This window comes from Coptis chinensis, chromosome 2 (genome assembly GCF_015680905.1).
Source record: "Coptis chinensis isolate HL-2020 chromosome 2, ASM1568090v1, whole genome shotgun sequence".
Lineage (NCBI taxonomy): Eukaryota > Viridiplantae > Streptophyta > Magnoliopsida > Ranunculales > Ranunculaceae > Coptis > Coptis chinensis.
Window position 1 is genome coordinate 53,392,096 of NC_141457.1, and position 19,778 is coordinate 53,411,873.

The 19,778-nt window shown below is 36.0% G+C and overlaps 2 protein-coding genes across 22 annotated transcripts; one reads left to right on the forward strand and one right to left on the reverse strand.

The window, feature by feature from the left end:
• The first annotated feature begins 6,115 nt into the window (after positions 1-6,115).
• On the forward strand, positions 6,116-13,768 carry LOC147516573 (uncharacterized). 4 transcript variants are annotated; one of them, XM_086589124.1, is made up of 10 exons: positions 6,116-6,197; positions 6,319-6,670; positions 6,750-6,874; positions 6,964-7,125; positions 7,200-8,935; positions 10,243-10,519; positions 12,382-12,471; positions 12,800-12,878; positions 13,042-13,119; positions 13,279-13,768. In XM_086589124.1, the coding sequence occupies exons 2-5, from the start codon at positions 6,665-6,667 to the stop codon at positions 8,728-8,730; spliced, it is 1,824 nt and encodes a 607-aa protein (XP_086445250.1). In that variant the 5' UTR covers positions 6,116-6,197; positions 6,319-6,664; the 3' UTR covers positions 8,731-8,935; positions 10,243-10,519; positions 12,382-12,471; positions 12,800-12,878; positions 13,042-13,119; positions 13,279-13,768. The 4 variants fall into 4 exon arrangements, with proteins under 4 accessions (XP_086445250.1, XP_086445251.1, XP_086445248.1 ...); XM_086589125.1 differs by having other exon boundaries at positions 6,144-6,670; positions 13,042-13,183; XM_086589122.1 differs by having other exon boundaries at positions 6,144-6,670.
• Positions 13,769-14,045: 277 nt separating this feature from the next.
• Positions 14,046-19,662, reverse strand: LOC147516574 (uncharacterized). Of its 18 annotated transcripts, XR_015211094.1 has the most exons (7): positions 19,539-19,662; positions 18,552-18,847; positions 17,727-18,449; positions 17,158-17,275; positions 16,480-16,582; positions 16,338-16,389; positions 15,828-16,191 (listed from the first exon to the last, which is right to left on the reverse strand). XR_015211094.1 is itself a non-coding variant. In XM_086589127.1 (2 exons), exons 1-2 carry the CDS (start codon positions 14,825-14,827, stop codon positions 14,317-14,319), a joined length of 438 nt encoding a protein of 145 aa, XP_086445253.1. In that variant the 5' UTR covers positions 14,828-15,302; the 3' UTR covers positions 14,046-14,316. The 18 variants fall into 18 exon arrangements, 1 of the variants encoding a protein (XP_086445253.1); XR_015211093.1 differs by lacking the exon at positions 17,158-17,275 and having other exon boundaries at positions 15,828-16,050; positions 16,134-16,191; positions 17,727-18,847; XR_015211092.1 differs by having other exon boundaries at positions 17,158-17,267; positions 17,727-18,847.
• Between the last annotated feature and the right edge of the window lie 116 nt (positions 19,663-19,778).

Genomic DNA, 19,778 nt, shown 5'->3' on the forward strand with positions numbered 1-19,778 from the left:
TTATTTGTAAAACTCATTATCTTCATCAATAAAATTTCCGTGAAAAAAAATGATTTTCCCACTCCCTCTACAATTAAGACACCTCACCAAGTTTGCTTTATGCGTTTCCTTTTTCCTTTTTGATTTCTTATTGACCAAGATAGGTTTTAAAGAAAGCCTTCTTTTGTGTCAAGGACATCTATCTCTGGTTTTTTGAGTTAAGGACTTGACTTTCAGCTATCTGGTTTAGAGTCATTGACCTTTGACTTTGACTTTTTCAGCACTTTTTCATAATAGTTTCGAGTATTCATAATAAACATAAATAAGGCTTCTTTTGATGCTAAGACGCAGCTTTTATGATAAGTGGTCTAAATTGCTCAGTAACCTGAAAAGAGCAATAAAAGCTATGAGTTGTCTTTTCATTATGCATAAGAAGGGCAGTAATGCAATAATGTAAGGGTAATAAAATGCACATTTGGGAGCTGATCAAGAAATATAAATGTCTACTACATTTGAGAGAACGAAACTTGAGTGAATCTACCAGAGAGTTTGTGTTTTAACACATCCTTGTGAGAACCCATCTTAAAGACGCTCTCCAAAAGTTTCGGAAACGACTCTGTTTTTGCATTTCATTGCTCATGTTTGCGTATTTATCTTTAGATGATTAAATTACTGTACATATATTATTCTAAGTTCAAATGAGCTTGTTATTATTCCCCGCTAATGAGATGTATAGACTTCTGAGAATAAATAAGGAGATAAGACCCTTTGTACTAGATAGAAGAAGTTTGTGAGTACCTTATTTGGAAAACTCTCACGAGGCTTAAGCTCGTCCACTAGGGAATTTCTAGTGGTTTAAGGCCTTGTTGTATATGGTCAATGCAATCGCACTCTGCGAAATAAGATTAGTATAATAAATAATAAATCACTCATTTGTGATCTTAGTTTTTTTTTCTCTCATCCTTACTTTAGGACAAACAAAATGCTATTTGGGGTGGTGATCAGCTCCCAAATGTGCATTTTATTACCCTTACATTACTACATTACAACCCTTCTTACGCATAATGAAAATACAACACATAGCTCTTATTGTCTTTTTCAGGTTATAGAGCATTTCCGACCACTTATCATAACAGCTGCACTTAGCACCAAAAGGAGCCTTATTAATGCTTATTATAAAGACTCAAAGCTGCTATGAAAAAGTCAAAGTCAAAGGTCAAGGGTCAAGGACTCAAAACTAGAGAACAGAAAGTCACGTCCTTAGCTTAGAAGACTAGAGATGCATGTCCTTGATACAAAAGAAGACTTGGTCAAAATCTAGGTTGATCAAGAAGATATGAAAAAACAAAAGCATAAAGGAAAAGCATAAAGTAACTAAGTGAGGTGTCTTGATTGTAGAGGGAGAGGGCAAATCAAACTTTTATAAAAGTAGGGATATAAGAATCTAAAAGTAGGAGGAGAGAATACACCTAGACTTATTCTAGTGTCATGTAGGAGTAAAGTAGAATTTATTTTTTAAGTCATTTACATTTAAGTCTTGTTTTTATTTTTTTGTTCTTCAATTCAATTTTTTTCTTTTCAAGTTTATGTTTCAATCTTCAATCAAAGTTGTTTCTTTTCAAATTTATGTTTTAATCTTCAATCAAAGTTTTTTCATTCATCAATCAATACAAAGTTTGAGTCATTCAAAACAAGTTATGAGTTCTAGTTAAAAATACTATATTTTCTCCTTCACAACTCCCATCAATCCATATTCTAAACAATTTATGGTGAACCTTAACTTCAAATCTTTTGAAAACATTACTTCCACATTACCACTAACTTCAACATACAAACTCCAACTCTCTTTTTCCCAATGCCTCTCTCCACATGGACAAATCCGTAAACTGACAATCCACTTAAGAATGGGACTGTTTTTATATAATAGTCTCCAATATCTTTTGTCATTGTACAGTGAGGATCAACATTTCGTCTATTTTTTCTAGGTTTTTATAGTTTTACCCACACTTTGCTAGAATAGGTTTTATTGGTGATTATTTTACTATCAAGTCGTTCTTAATATTAATGAAAACTTTTTGTTGATAACATAATGATATGTGGTTGATAGTTGGATTTGAACATTTTCTTTTCTTTACGGAGACTTTAAAACAATTGAACTTTTTTTTGTATGGAGACCTAAGAATTTGTGAGGTAGAGACTGAATCTAGAATTGCTGAATCTTTGTGGTTAGACAAGATTGTGGTATTTACCTGAATTTGTCAACGAGGTAACTTAGTCTGGTGTTATGTTAGCATTTAATACTTTATATAAATTTGTCTCACACATTCCACTACTGGAGGTTGGACTTGAAAATGTTTCTTAAAGGGACTTGCGATTCGTCACGTAACCTCTTGTCCAGGATTATCCGTTGCTCTCATTTGAAGATTCAATTGTTAAAGAAATATTTTTGGGATATTCTCTATTAAATAAACCTTGGCAAAAATATCTATGTTTCAATCACCCTTTAACTAAAATATACAAGTCATTAGTCGGCAATCATAAACTCTGTTCTTAACAAGTTCCATTTGATACCTCAATTCATCCATTGAGCCTTTTTCTCTCATTCAAACCCTAAACAATGACGTACTTCATCCCCACTCATAAATATTTTCAACCAAAAACCGCATTTTTCTAGCCTTCGGTTTCAAATCAACAAAGAATAGTCCAATTCCTAACATTATCTTTAAATTTGAAGCTGAAGAAATCAAACTTGCTAGCTACTTATGTAAAAGTCATAATCAATGTATGCCTTCTTGCAGTGCTTCTGTGAGGGGCGCCCGCCTTCCTTCCTCAAGTGCTCATTTTTTTTTTCTTTTTTTTTTGTCGCCTAGCATGATTGGAGGGGCGGTATTGTTTGTATGCTGTTATGGATGTTTGAGTTTCTAGCTTCCGCAGTTGGTATTGATGAACAGAGTATTCGTCATATGTTTCAAGTTGGGTATTGGTTGGTTATATAACTTTGGGGATAATTAGTTTCTTTATTGGGTTGGTATTTGGTTTTCTCTATTTCAAGTTCAAGTCGGAATAGACAAGTCTTTATATGTTCCAACTCAGACTTGTATATTCCAACTTGAGAGGGGGGGGGGGAATTGGGAGATATGAAGACATTCAGTAGTATATGAGGCAAGGAGAATATGAAGACGTATGAGCATCATGCAAGGGGCGTCTGCCTTCTTGTAGTGCTTCTGTGAGGGGCGCTTGAGGAAGGAGGGCGGGCGCCCCTCACAAGCAATCGCAGCAAGAAGGCGACGCCCCTTGCATGATGCCCATACAGACTCGAGAAAATCAAATAAAACAAAACAGAATCTTTTTTAGACTTCTCATCAAACAATCCAACTACTGATTTCAAGCACATAACAACAACTAACAATTTCTTTAAAGATGTGGAACTTACAAGGATGTGATGGTAATCACCTTGCCGTTGAAATCGATATTGCTAACCAATACTTTCAATCAAGAAACCCAACGATTGCAATAAAGTGTCTGAAACGTGCAAGTTGTCGAGAAAACCAAGATAAATTAGAAGTCTCCAATCAAGATATCAAGGTGGAGAACTTCTGAAACAATACGAAACCAAAAACTGCGAGATATAGAGACGAACAACCTAGAGCGCGTGCATGCCTAGTAGAAGGCTTAAACCGAGCGTGTGTGCGCCTTCCACTAGAAACTGCGAGATACAAAGCCCAGAGCGCGTGCGTGCCTAGCAAAAGGCTAAATTGAGCATGTGCGCGCCTCGTCCAATACTAACTTCAGAGACTGCGAGACACAGAGAGGTTGTGCCCCTCTTATCAAAACTAAGACAAAGAGATTGCGGAAGAAGGAGATTGCGGAAGCGAAATAATACTAAGAAACCAATACTGAGAAACTTCGGATCTCTCTCCTAGCATTCTTCAAACAAACTTTAAACACCAGCGGAAACTTCTTGTGAGAAAGATTAAAACTTGAATTGAATATTATACTGAAAACTGAAAAAGAATTGATTTTTTCTTGTATACTTATTTTGGGGGTTACCTCTCCTGGCATACCACTAAACTTAAATTTGAGCCTGATGCTCCAATACCATGTTAGTGGTGATGCTAGGAGAGTTTAAACATGTTTGTAATGGGGAAACCAAAAAGAAAAATAATAGAGAAGAATAGAGGCTAAGAGAATAATAGGGTTAGAGAGATGCTCATACTCTACCCATAGTTTAATCTATTTATACTTGACTTACTTGGGTGTCAAACTACTCAAAACAGAAACTCCTAAATACGTATCCACACTTATAGGAACGTGGGATACTTTACATACTTCAACATTCTCTATTCAATAAACCTTGGCAAAAATATCTATGTTTCAATCACCCTTTAACTAAAATATACAAGTCATTAGTCGGCAATCATAAACTCTGTTCCTAACAAGTTCCATTTGATACCTCAATTCAGCCATTGAGCCTTTTTCTCTCATTCAAACCCTAAACAATGACGTACTTCATCCCCACTCATAAATATTTTCAACCAAAAACCACATTTTTCTAGCCTTTCGTTTCAAATCAACCAAGAATAGTCCAATTCCTAACATTATCTTTCAATTTGAAGCTGAAGAAATCAAACTTGCTAGCTACTTATGTAAAAGTCACAATCAATGTCAAAATCCTGTGAGTTGGATGATGAGAGGGTAAGAGAGTTATGTAACTTTATAAAACTTGTTTCTACTTATACATGAGTAGAAGCCATCTGGAGGCTCATGAGCCATTTTGGTTAAGTTAGTGTGTCTCATGTGTATAGGGAAAAGAATAGATCGGCAGATTTGTTGGCTACTCTGGATAGAATTATAAATCCAGGAGTTACCTTGGTTAGTGTGCCTCCACTCACATATAAGCTTAATGTAATAGTGGAGGAAGATGCTATTGGTAAGTTGTACCAAAGAGTTTGATTAATACAGGTTGGGGGTCTGCCTAACTCCAAATAATCGTTTCAAAAAAAAAAAAAAAAAACTTTATAAAGCTTGGATTTCCCAAACTTCCTATTTTATTTAAAAGTGTATCTTGCATTCAATTTGTTTCTACTTTTGTCAAAGGTAGCTGCAATGCATCAACACCTCATTAACGTTCTGCAAAGGGAGCACTTCATAACTTCATTCAATAACTATACTTCTACACTTCAAGGCAAGAAGCACTCGAGCCTTGGCATAAACACAAGAAGAAAAAGCTGAAGAAATCAAACTTGCTAGCTACTTATGTAAAAGTCAAAGCAGCAAGATTATCAGTCGACGGATATAGTTTATTGATCGACATCAACAATAAACTACTTGGTAGTTTGGTTGGTGAGGTAAATGGGATTTCGGTGTATACTCTAGTTCGCTTTTACTCCTGGGAAAGCAAGTCACCATTGAACAAATGATGCGTTTTGGCTCTAGTTCGCTTTTACTCCTCAATGACTACCAACAAAATCCATCCCCATTTTTACTCCGATCCATCAACATAATCAGAACCGCAAATACAACAAATTTGTACAAACTCTCTTAAGTTTCTTGTAGTTGGATATTCAGTTACTCCTTGTCTTTAGTTGGGAGAAGTTTGAATACCGAAACTCTAGAGCCGTTAACATGTATGAATTATCTTGATCCTTAAGCCAAACCCATTTACAACCAAAGGTAACAAAATCCACATCATCAATTGTGACAACATCAACTTTTCCTTTTAGAAAGAGATGCGTCAATTGTGCATCTGCTTCATACGGAGATATAATGAATTGTGCACCCATGCATTTTCTTCAGTTTTTGAACTGAAAAATGTACGTGTTGAGAATTAGATCTTAGTTTGCTCTTTTAGCATTAATTATTGATTCCAGCATAAGCAAACAATTGAATTAAATCTGCACTCTAAAAAATAAAGTAAGAACCATATAAAACACTATTTTATTTATTTCTTCTCAAAATCCATCAACATTTAGTCTCGCCTAAACTGAATTACAACCCCTTTATTAATCTTAACCTAGAAGGGGCAAATGAAATATTATGGGCCAACTTCTAAATAAACTTCTAAGTGTTATGGGCCTAGACGAAGCCCCACTTCCATGGCATCACATTACGTAGAAGTAGTAGTCATCAATTTCTTTTGTTGCGAGAGAGAGAGAGAGCATTTTAGGTAAATCTGATAATAGGATACTCTTTTTTAGGCAACATTTTTTTTTATCCAGGTAATAAATTCATTTAGTAATCATGTTGAACATGTAAGTGTATTAATTCAGACAAATTAGACCTTTTAACATATTCATTCCACAAACATTTTCAATATGTTAATGGTTTAATTCTTTACAGAGAGAGAGAGCTAGACCTTAAAGGGACTTTCTCTGTTAAGTCTTTCAAATAAGCTAGAAGACAATAAATGGGAGGTATCTGGGACTGCTTGGAAGCTAGTCGAATACTATGCTGCAACTGATGAGGGCCTCCAGAAAAAAAGTTGTCAGACTGTGCTAGCAGTCTTAGCAGAGACTCTAGAATATGTTATATGAAACCACAAAGAAGCTACAAAGTTTGGTCCCAATGTTACTTTCAACTATTTGATGGCCCAAGAGGTATGAAAAAAGGCCCAAAACAGTAGTGGGTCCATTATCGACGGAGGTAGGGCATTTGGAGGAGCACGGAGTCGTTGAACAACAGAGAAATGGTGGTGAGTCATCTATCTTCCTTGTAATTATTATTTTCTTTTTTCTTTCCAAATCTAATTTTGACAAGTTATTATTATTCAGTCCATAGTTGCCCATCAAGATTTCCACATTTTTCTACGAATAATCCACCACACAAACATCCGAATAGAAGCTTTCGTCAACACCATTACTCAACTCTTCACCAACATACATTTTGTTCTACCACGGTAATACATTGCCTTCAATGTTTCTATTGCAAATTTCGTTTTTTTTTTCTATAACCTTTTTTTTTTTTTTTTGTTCTGGGACTTTTTAGGAACGATGAGCGATCACTTAATGATGATTCGTACCAGATTAATCCCCAAGATTGGTTCTTGAAAAAGGAGACTCACCATAATGATAATGAAGATCCACATGCGGTTTTTAATGCATTGGATTCAGTTTTAAAGGATACGTTAGATCGTTTGAAAAAGATAAGGTTCGGTTTTATAGCTTTTGGTTACTTGACTACAACTTATGGTACTATCTGATGGCTTCTCCACAACACTGCAGGGAAAGCATTTTAGTGGCTGGGACTGGCCTCTGGGAATGTAGTTCCAAAACTTCTTTTGCAATGCATACTGGTTTAATTAGGGAATTGTGTGCTGAAGGAAAGATTGGTGCAGCTCTTCTACTTCGGTACAGAATGCTGCAGAATTCTGTTGTTCCTGATGTTTTTACGCACAATTACCTCCTAAGTGGACTTTGCAAGATGGGTAGCCTGGAAAAGGCTAATAGACTTTTTGAGGAGATGTCAGAAGTTGGTCCTTCTCCCAATTGTGTAACGTACAACACATTGATTGGCGGATACTGCCGTATTGACAACGTAGACAAAGCTCTTTATATTTTCTCTTTGATGGATAAGAATGGCATTAAGCCTAATAGAGCTACTTGTAACACACTTACTTATGCACTTTGTAGAAAGGGTCTTTTGGATAATGCTAGGAAGCTTTTGAGGGAGATATTGGATGATCATGATGAGGCTACCTCAAATTTAATCACTTCAACTATATTCATTGATGGTTGCTGCAAGAATGGAGAAATGGATCGGGCTCTTGAACTTTGGAACGAGGCATTCCAAAAGGGTATGCAAATGGACACCGTTGCCTACAATGTGCTAATCCACGGGTTCTGTTTGAGTCGGAACATGAAGCTTGCTTTTAGATGCTTTTGTGAAATGCTTAAAAGGGGTTTCTTTCCAGATGTATACACCTATAACATTCTTATTAGCGGTCTTTGTAAAGATGGAAAAATTGATGAAGCGTGTAATATTCACAATGCAATGTCAATAATGGGTGTTCCACCTGATGTAATCACTTACAAGATGGTTATTCGAGGTCTTTGTCTCTGTGGCGATGTCAACAAGGCTAACATGTTTCTTTTTAATATGTTAGAAGATTTGTTGATACCAGATCCTCTTATCTGGAATTTGGTGATTGATGGATATGGAAAATTTGGAAGTCTGGACCATGCTTTTTATATTAGAGATCAGATGGTAGCAGCAGGTGTTGCACCGAATACTTTCACTTATAATGCCTTGATTCATGCTCAAGTAAAAGGAGGAAGCATTGTTGATGCATATTCTTTGCAGCGGGAAATGCTTCGGAACGAGCTTTTACCTGATGTTGTCTCCTATAACCTTCTAATTGGTGCTGCGTGTAATTTTGGTCATGTGCGTTTCGCAACTCAGTTGTATGATGAAATGCTGAGAAGAGGCTATGAGCCAGATGTTATAACTTACACTGAGCTGATTCGAGTCCATTGTATGAGGGGAAACATTATGGAAGCAACAGAGCTTTTGGGTAAGATTCAGAGATCTGGTGCAGGTGTTGACCATGTGCCATATCAAATAATTATTAAGAAGTATTGTAACATGAGAGATCCAAAAAAAGCGTTTGGTCTATATGAGGAAATGGTTGAAAAGGGTCTAACATGCCGATTTTCAACGTACTATTCCCTAACAAAAGAACTGGGTAGGAAAGGGTTCACTAGAGAAGCAGTACAAGTTTGTAACGACATGGATATGTTGGGTTTGGTGAAGTAGAGTTATTGGCCAATATTTAATTCAGCAATACTCTGCAACTTTTATGGAAGAGGGAAATGTTAGTCTTGCTTATGCGGAAGAAGTTCTTGACCCATAAATCGAGATCATTCGTAATCAATTTAGTTATGACTTTTCACTGACATGGCGATCTGCAAACAGAACTAGAATTGTTGATCAAGTTACTGCCGTTATCAGACAGACCATGGTGAGCTTCCAGTCTTCTTTTATCTGATTACCTGTTTATGCTTTTCCAAGTACTCTCCTGAAGTCCTGATGGAGAAAGATTGACTTCATTTGGAATATGTTCATTGACCACATAACTAACTTTGCCTCCCTGTCTTAATGGCAACAAGTCCGTCCCTCTCTAATCCACTATTTGCAACTCTTTTCAAGTTTTCAGGTGAATGCAAATATTGCGTGGGGCATGATAACCCACCCCATGTACACATGCATATAAACCCACCGCATCTACACATGCATATATGAATATGTCATTTTCTCATAAGTAAGAGTGTAAGATACTGTACTTTGTGTGTTGGCAATATCAGATCTTATATATTATGTTATAATGTGTGGAGTGGCCTCAGATCTTATATGTTATATGATAATGCAAGGCTTCCAATGGCGATGTGGGTCTACATATATCTCAATAGACTATATTTTGAACCCGTGAATCGGTGTACGAGAAAAAGTTATATTAATATTAAAGTACGAGTATTCCCTTGGCGCTCAAAACCCTAGGCATTACTTAAATTGCTAACCTGCATTCACTCTCGTCATGCAACCCTTGGTTCTTTACTTGCTTATTTGCCTTAGGGGAGAGACATGTTTTAGCAGGAGACGCTTTACATGTGGCCTCAATTGCATATGTACAACTTCTTCAGAAGAATCCCCCATAAAGATTCGTATCATCGGCAGATAGTAAATGGGAAATGCTTGTATTAAGGTCATGACTACGATTGAATGAACTCTATTCATATATGGAACAGCCTGGGATGAACTATTTACTTTCTTGTGGTTTATCGTTGAAATTGAGATTATTCGTCTAATGTATTGCTTTCGATATCTTCTTTTGCATTTGACCTGAGAAATGAGTTAAATTATCTTTTAACGCCTTTTATCAATAGGTGTTTTTTCTATAATTTTGGGTAAGCATATTTTGCTTCTCATTCAGCATAGTTCTTGACACCCTGTTTTCGCCTTGTAATTTTTGTAGGTCCTTTTAATTCTCTTCTTGCTTGCAATATTCATTTCCATGCGCTTCTCGGCACAACTATGATATGGTGCATGACTTTAGTTATGTGTTTATTTGCAATACCGCTAGCTCTTGCAAAATCAGAATTTTCATTATCCAATCTGAATAAATTTCTCATCTATTACATTACATTACAATTACCATTGCTAACGTTGATCGTAAATTAGCTTGTTTTTAATATGTTAAATTTGGATTTACTACCAGCAGTCTATTTTTGTCATTGAAAAGCATTTATCTTAAATCCTTGTCTGTTGCAGTGGTGGTGCACTTGCAGTTGGTCTACCTCCAGCTTGGGTGGATGTATCTGAAGAAATAGCAGCAAACGCATAACGGGCACGAACTAAAATGGCAGAGTTAGGCAAGGCTTATGCCAAAGCTTTAATGCCTTCATTTGGAGATGGCAGAGAAGATTAACATATGATTGACACCCTTACACACGGGGAACTGATTTGTTGAGAAGGTCTGAAAAGAGATTACAGAAGCTTTCCGCAGCTGGGCCTTCTGAAGATTCAAATGTTTGAAAAAAACGTGCAGGTATTGTAGTGGTAGTAATTACAGTTATCCTTTTAATTATGTCATATATTGATTTATGTAGTTTTGATGTGAGTGATCTTATAATTCAAAAGTTAAAGCATTTTCAAATTCTTCAGTATAATTGAGACACATTATTGCTCCTCCCTTTGTATTCTTCTTTTTTTCGCATAACTTTGTATTAGTGGACTGCCATAATTGAGAAAGTGATCTTAATAGCAGAACCTACAAATAAGTAAATAACACTGCATATAAAGTTTCCTCACCACTTTTGTAAATCGCTAACAATCTTAATCGTAATTAGTCTTAAACCTTTAAAAGAAACTTAGTTTATTATTTACTACCGGGTTTACCTGCCTAGACAGTCTGCATCTAATCTACATATAGTCATGATAATAGGTTGGCGTGTCTTCTGCACGTGTAAGGGACATGTCTTAGACACGTTTTTCTTGTTTTTTTTTGCCCTTTATTAATCTGGAACGGTCTGTCTGTCGTTTTCAAATTCATCACTGTATTGATTTGAAAAGTCTACGATTTTCCGTGAAGTTTATATTTTGATTTTCCTAATTCTGGAAAGCCATCAGCTTATTTAGTGATAATAAATTAAGGAGGGACAGGGGTGGTGCGTGTAACTTACCATTTCACCATTTCAGAAATAGCACTCCAAATATGCTATGTTACACCCATACAACATTTACCCCAAATAATAACAAGTCCTTTAAAAAAAGTAGCCTTTTATCCCTATTCATCTAATGAAGTCCAATACTGAAGAAGAGCTTTTGTGTCACTAATAGACTGTACTAACAGTTTGCAGCTTCAGATGTCACTGTTTTTTTATTGCCTAATGGAATGAGAAATCACAAATGGACCGAAAAAACTTGTTCTCACTTCTCTAGGTCAAGCCATTTTGGATATTTTGATTGTGCTTGTAGGTTCTTCGGAGAAAAAGACGCTGCACAATTTTTTGCCTGCCTCATTTTCTTAAGAGAGAGATGTACACCCTCAGAGTTGCACCCACAACCCTTTGGTGACTGTTTCCTTTGGTACATAGATACCAACTATATCACAATCACATTGCACCCATTGAAACAATGATTTAACGATTTGAATTGGTTTTCCTTTCCATCGATTTCGACCTTACTTGATCCCTCAAAGTTGCACCCACTACCCTTAGGTGACTGTTTTCTTTGGTACATAGATGCCAACTATATCACAACCACGTTGCACTCATTTAAACAATGATTTAGCGATTAGAATTGGTTTTCCTTTCCTTCTATTTCGACCTTTTTGTGGTTTTCAGTTATTTTTGTTTTCCTTTGTAAGTCTGTATTTCTTTTTACCAATTTATAAAATAACCCTTAAGCAAAAAAAAACCTTTTTGTTTCCTCCTATCTATCTTTTTAATTTATTAAATCAAATTAATTAGTCAGTGGGATCAAGTCAATCAATTCATATATTGATCTAGATATGGTATTATCAAAACTGTTTAAATACCGATCAACCATGATAGTATATCATTAATTGACATGTATAACAAGTTTCGTTATCTCAACTAGTTGATCGAAGTCACTAAAGCCTGATAGATCTATCAGTTCTAGCTTATTTGGCATTGGTAAATCAATTGTATGACCAATATATTATTCAGTTGAGTTAAAGATTGATTCGTATCCATTCGGCCAGCTTTTACTCGTCAACTGTAACTGCCTGTTCTCTTGCTCAACTAGAAAGATTAGGGCGGATCTTGTATGGTTTCTTTCAGCAAATGCCAGTAGCAAGCAAAAATGCATATTTGCCATTGTCATGCTTTCTCTTTTTAGATTACCTCTGGTGATGAATAATGACGCCATTTTATGTTTTTCCTACAGCATTCTCTTGCTACCGACCTTCAGAACCTTTCAGTGGACCTTCGGAAGAAATAATCAACGTATTTGAAGCGTCTCTGACAGCAAAAAGAGGTGGGTTTGGGCTTTTAACTCATTTTTTTTTTCATTATTATGTGAATAAAGTCAGCGTGGCTTTTCAATCAGAATGGTGACTACAGTTGTAATAAGTTGTGACTGGGTGAAATGTGCATTGAAGGAAATTTTACAATAATAAGCTATAAGTCACATTGACTCGGTATACACCATCAAAATGCCTTCTGCATCGTATCAACACAGTTATGGATCCATGTCTCCCATGCAGATTGTTTTGCATATATGGAGTATCATTGTTGCATAGATTATAACCTTGCTAATTTAAAGTCAGTATCAAATTTTGGTTTAAGATGACTTTGTGATATAGGGCCAAGATGGGGTTGACTTGGAGATGAATCTGAATGAAAACAGATCTCAATTTGGAGGTCGACAACTTCAGTGATTTGGTATGTCCCATTTCCTTCTGATGGTTAATTTGTTTACTTCGTCGTTTGATCGCTACAATATTTGCCTGTACAGTGGCCTATATTTTAAGTAAGGATTTAAAAATCCGACATTCATTTTTTTGTGGTGAATTAAAAATAAGTTAATTGAACTTAATCACGCCAGGGATTTAATGAGCATCAAATATCAGAGTTAAAGAAAAGTGAGGCATTCACTGTGGAGAGGGAGAAAGAAATCAGTCAGGTGAATACATAAACATTCTCTTACTTCCACCGTTCAGAATGTTGCTAATACACAATTGGAGAAGGTCCTTTTTCTCTTCTTGTTATTCTACACATTTGCAATTAAATTTTCACTTGTTACTAATTTATCCGTGTTCACATATGGTGTATCTATTTTCAGGCAGAAAGAACCCAAAGAAATGGGGGCATGGTATGTTGTGCCACGGTTCTAGTGATTATGTGTTTTGTAATGCTGCTTCTCTTGATCATCAAGGAGATGATATTGTGATTTGCAAACTTGATCTGAATGGAAGGATTTCACTAACAACTTCTGCTTTGTACGAGTCAAACATTTGGATACACGTTATGCGCATCAACAAAATGGCAAATACTGGTTTGACAACTCTGGTTTGATATGCCATGCAGCCGGCGAACATTTGTCTTATGTTTAAAGGACGACTACTCCCAGAAAGATTTATGGAATTCGTTTTTGTATGCTCCCAATGGTAAGGCCGTTGTATCTATTCTTATAGGATTTTGGTGTACTGGATCCTCAAGGGTTATAGAGTGTGACTTAACCCTCCGTGTATGAGTGGCTGAATATTCTTAATTCTGTATTCTTTTGTGCACAATCATTTTGAATAAATTACTGGACACAAAGTTGGTTGGAATTAATTGCTTTCAATTAGAACAGATTTTCTTTTTTTTTCTTACTTTCGTTTGTACTGGTTTTTAGAATGTTTAAGTGGAAGTTAAGAAGATATGACAGGTTTAAGAGACCAGGGCAGACCCTGAAGCAAGCAACAGGCAGGGGTGCAAGGTTCGCTACTTTGATGTGTGGAGCTGAACTTGTTAACTCCTCATGGTCAGGTTTATGTCGAGGCAAAAAGCTGTAAGATATTGGATTAGAACCACACATATCTCTATTTCTATCAAAAAAGAAAGAAGTTGTAATCTAATAATAGTTTTGGCTCGTACAATTTGGCAGTGGACTTTTAGCAAGATACAATTTCCAAATGAAACTACTAAAGTCTTACAAGTCATTTGTTTCTTAGTAAAGAAAATAGATCCTCTGAAAAGAGTTGGTAATTGTTGAGAGTAGCTAGGTAAAAGCTGGGAATAGTCTGGTTAAGACTGAGGAATCAGAGCAAAAGAGTGACGGAAATGACAGCGATGAGCATAAGGGCAGGGATCAGCAGAGGTGATCAAGTGACAAACCTCAGTCTCCATATGTACACTCCCCTGTCTCCTCCCATTTGTTGCATAGCTCTGTCTTTCTTGTCCCTTGCTTGTACACTTCCACTTGTATCTCCCCCCCAGAATCCTTCTTCTTCACCTTCGGTACAACAACAACTTCTTTCTCGGAGATGAGATCGTTCTCTTTAGCAGAAACGAGGATAGATAAATCGAGATGTTCATCTCTGAGTTTCAAATTCTCTTCTTGAAGAAGATTCACTTGGTGAAACACTTTTTGAAGATAATCAAAGCAGTTTCTATACTTGATCAACATTTCCTCAATCTCATTCTCTATCACTTCTTTCTGATACTCAAACCAGTTGTTCTTGTGAGTGAAATCATTCGTTGAATCTGATTCGAATGTGAATGTTGATGATGATGAGTTTTCAGATGTTGTCTTCATTGCCTGTTTTCGATACAAAAAAATCAATTGAAGTTAGATTTACGATTTGAGGAAGAAGAAGATTAGTTTATTTTACCTGTGATTTGATCATTGATGAGCTCGAAATGGGTTTTGACTTTTGAGGAGAGGGATGGAGGGAGAAGTGAGATTTGAAGAAATGCTGACTGTATTTATAGTGGTTTTGGTTGTTGGGCTTGAAATTATGCAACTGTTGTTTTCTTTTTAAATAATTATGAAGAAAAAGAAAATAGTGATTTTTGTTACAAAACACGGCCGTCAAATATGCCTTTGGGTAATTAAGCCATAAAGACGTCCAAGTACGTCTGCATGCAGAAAAGAGAGTTAGGGCGAGTAAAAAACCTAAGTGCTTAGAGTCCAACTCTTTTAGTTTTCTTCTATTAGATTTCTCACTTACTCTCGTCTTTCTATTTTTAGGTTTATTTCCTTTCTCAAATGTTAACTCTTTCCAAATTAGACCAAACAAAAAACACTTCTTTTCTTATCTATGAGTCATGAATATAGTATCTTATAGTACTAGAGTTGTTTTTAAAGAGAAAGACGGTTGTTGGCTTTTTCTGATAATGAAGTGATAAGTGCAAAACGAATGAGGTTTTGCGGTTTTGAGCTTTGAAAAACATATATATTGAGATAATGACGACTCTTACACTACCAAAAAATTTCCCTGATGGTCTTCGAGTTCTTCTTGTTGATAACGATCTAGCATGTCTCAGAACCATGGAAGAGATGCTTTGGAAGTGCAATTATGAAGGTATTTTTACTTGCGTTTTATTACTTTTTGTGGTTTGAGTACAAGTTAGAAATACATGTTGGCATCGTCTTGGATTATATTTCATACATTTTTGGGACTTTGGCTTTGTTTGTTACTTTGTTTATTGGTTGGAATTGGAATATATAGTAGTATGATTTTGTTAGGAACTATCTCTAGTTATTGGAATAGTGGTTTATGGCTTACACGAACTTATATTTAAGCATGTGAGTGAATAAAGAACGTAGGACTTAGCAAAAAATAAATAAAGAACGTAGGGTGTTTATTATTTTGATTGACACATTGTGTTTATCTTTCATATTAATGACAAAAAAAAAATGCACGTTAATACATATCAATGAAGTCTTCCCATATTAGTATATTACATTGGAAAAAAAACTCATAAGCAAAAAAAAGGACAAATAATATCCAGCTATCTACAGTATTGTCTTGATTCTTCGACTAACTACAAAATATATCATCATCGAGAAGAGCGAGAAATCTGGGCTCCCATCGTTCCACCCAGCCAAAAACAGAAACCCCTTTAACTAAATATATATTTATCACACGTGTCAAAAAAGAGAAAAATGCCATAGTAAAGAATAGTATTCGACCAAGTAACCTGACATACATTAGGTAAATGTAGTCATATGACTTCCAACACTTCAAAATACTAAGTATCCAACAGCCTGCAAGTCACTCAGTCAGTTACACATCCACTAAGCTCACAAAGTAAAGCCATGTATTCAACAGCTTGTACTCACACACAGGGAAAAAGAATACTAAAAAAGACTTACGGAAGATACAAGTATAACTAAAATGAGATAATACTTACAGATTTAGCTCGTTGTTCGCTAGCACATGGAATGTACAGTGTATCTAGGTCCCTGCAGTAAAAATAATATCAATCAAGGTAACATGGCAGAGAGAGAGACAGGTGGTAGGTGGGTGTTAGGAAGAAGACGATCCAATATTACCTAGGCTATGCCCAGCTCAAGCATTCTATGACCAAGTCTTCATGTGACAAACATTACTGCCTCTGCTTAAATTCCTCCAACTCCCCAACCAGCAATTCATAGCCTGTCAATCATAGTTTTATTGGAATCAGTTTCAAACACACAAACATCTTCTAATCAGTCACAGGTCAAGAGTTCTAACTCAACTTCCTAGGAACAGGAGTACATTCAATAAACTTAGCTAATCGAACAACAAAAAAAATAAACGGTGAGAGATTTAGGCGTGGGAAATTTTTTGGTGTTTTGAAAAAAGGCACTATACCTTGAGTTCATGTTTCTTATACTGAGCTCCCAAACGACCAACCTTTAAAAGAGTGTCTGATCTTCTAGTCTAGACAAAATGTCATCATAATTCAATCCATATGGTGGAGAAACTTGTGAAAATCCCTCGATACAACTTTTAATTGATTTCAATAAAAACCAATACTATATGCTTTTAGTTATTGCAGAAAATAATAAAGTGAGAAAAGAAATCAAGCCCCCCTACACAGGAATTTGCTAACGTCGTAAACCCAATTAGGGAAACATCCACGCCACTGTCTTTCACTAGCAGTGGACAAAATCCACTCAATATAATCAAAGTTTACAATGTGCTGTGCTCACAACGAAGTATCAAGACTCAAAGGAAGAAACACTCACAACGAATATCAAACCCATGAACAATCGAATATCATCAGTCTTCCTTCTATCTTCGACTCATTCGAATACCACACTCCACCACTTGCAATCCTTGATGATCAAAGCTCCTCCTTGCAATCTCAGCAAGGAATGAAGTTACTCAATAGAGATTTTGGTTTGGGAAGTTTTAATCCTCTCAAAAGAGCATAACATGTGATCACAACTCTAGATACATATATGAGAAGAACGAGGTAATGGAGAACAAACGAATTAACAAAAAAAACCTCTCTATCACTTGCGACTCATCCACCAAAACAAGGATTTTTCTTTCTACTCTCCACACCGTCACTTTCACTGTTGAGAATAGAAGCTTTATAAAACGTAGGTCCTGCAGACCCACACAACTTGGAAACCCTGTAACTTGTATTTTGGCCCAGAATAGTCTGTGTGTTTGGTTGTGAAATATGTCCAACCAATATGGGCGTTTCAATTCCCCCCTTTGGATATCATTTCGTGTCAAAACCACATTCCTAAATCATATATCAGTCACTTGAGAGAAACAAAATAACATTGTATGACCTGAGACTTACCAAACTCGAGACGCACAACTTATTGCATCATTGTCCTCATAACTTCATTACTATTTCAGCTCGTACTTGTCTGATCTTGAAAGCTATGTAACTGCACACTAAACAAAAGGCATAAAAGTACTATAGTATATGAAGCTAAGTAATTCTCAAACCATTCTTCCACTTTTTGTCATGAAAGGCAAAGACAAAAATAAGCAAAATCAGGAACACATCATAAAAATAAATCGAGAAATAGACAGCAGAAGCAGACAAATCAAATGTCAGAAAAAGAGCTTTTGTCTCCCCCTTCATGTATAGAGTGTAGCACAGACAATTAGAAGTTTAGAACCACAAGAGGAGAAAGAAATGAAGATGTGCTCCCCCATAAACCGTGTGACGCCGTTATGGAAAAAAGTCAACTGAAATCCAGAGACAAATAATGCAACACAAACTCCCCCCTCACAAATGCATCCTATGTAAAATGCTGTGAAAAACTCCCCCCTACTCCAATGCAACTCCCCCTAAACCAAAGCTACCTAGACCTCTGTAAAAATATATCAGCAAAGCTCAAACATTTTCAGCAGTGAGGCGGTGCCTGCAGTCGTTATTAAAGCTCCATCAGAAATGGAATGGAGACAGCATTTGAATGACACCTGCAAGTGTCCAGAAAACCTCAAACAGATCCTAAACTTCAAAATCATGGTGGCACAACAACCCCAGACGTCTGAACAACCAAGAACAGATCTGAAAATGCATAAACACAGTGGAACAACAACTGCAGTCATCAGAACCAGATTGGACAGCACTCAAAACACAAAAACAGAAAATACTGCAGGCTGAAAATACCCTCAACTTAGCCGGAAGTCCTGTACTGAACCAGTAGGATTTATAAGACAAGGTTGGTACCATTGGAAAGCTTGAGAAGTCTATTTTCAGGAGCAACAAACGTTTGTAAAACAAATAAGTGAGCAGAAAGTTATGTAGAAACTTCTCCATGTGTAAGGACGACCAAACTCCTGGCACGATACTGCTCTACCAAAGCTGTCGATGATAGCTTGAATGACATGCATATCTAATTATCCCCTCCACATCCATCCCTTCCACATAGAGCAAAACATTCCATAATCTTGTTCAAAAGAAACCTGTGAGATTGACCATAATCATATAAACGAAAGGAAGTATTGCTTTAGGGAGACAATTGAATGGAAAATATGCACAGAAACAAAAGAGACATTCCCTAAATATCAAAGAGGCGAAAAATTCAACTTTAACCGAAACCAATACAGACCTCTTTATACTATCAACCATTATTTTCCTTGGTCCTTAAGACTACATAGGACATAACAAATCATAACTACACCAAAATCCATTACCACTTAAATCAACGTTTGCTCTACGATGTCTTACACTATACAAAGTAGAACCTAAATATTATCAAAACATAGAATAAATAAATGGGAACACAGAGTAGTAAGACATATAGATCAAAACCTGGGAAGGACTGACAGCAACTACTCAAAATCCCCAATAAGGGAATTCGCAGTCGAAGATTTCCCAACTCCACCTTTCCCCATTACCAGAATGGTCAATGTAAAAATGCAATATAAACCTTGTTACTAGACCAGACTGGTATGTTAAGTTACAAAGTAACTATTATTAGTTATTTTCATTATAATCTTTACTTAGAAATCACTTATTCACATTTTAAAATCATCAAACAGATATTTAATGACAACTCAGCTCAAATCAGAACAAATCATAGTGCAAATTAACGAAATCGAAACAACAAGAGTAGTAAAAAAATGTTTAAGCAAAGAAGAAGAAGAAAGATACCTTGGATTGATAGAGAGAGAGAGAGAGAGAGAGAGAAATAAAATGAGTATGAAGAAATATAACGACAGTGGCTTTTATGGCAAGTCTGTTTTGATTGGTATTTTTTAATTGTGTTTTTAGTGGTATTGGAATAGTAGTGTGTATTCAATTTTTGTATTTCTTAATTGACCGACCCACTGACTTATGTATTTTTGTCCATAATTATCATTTAGTTACCACTACTACCCAGGCAATCGATGC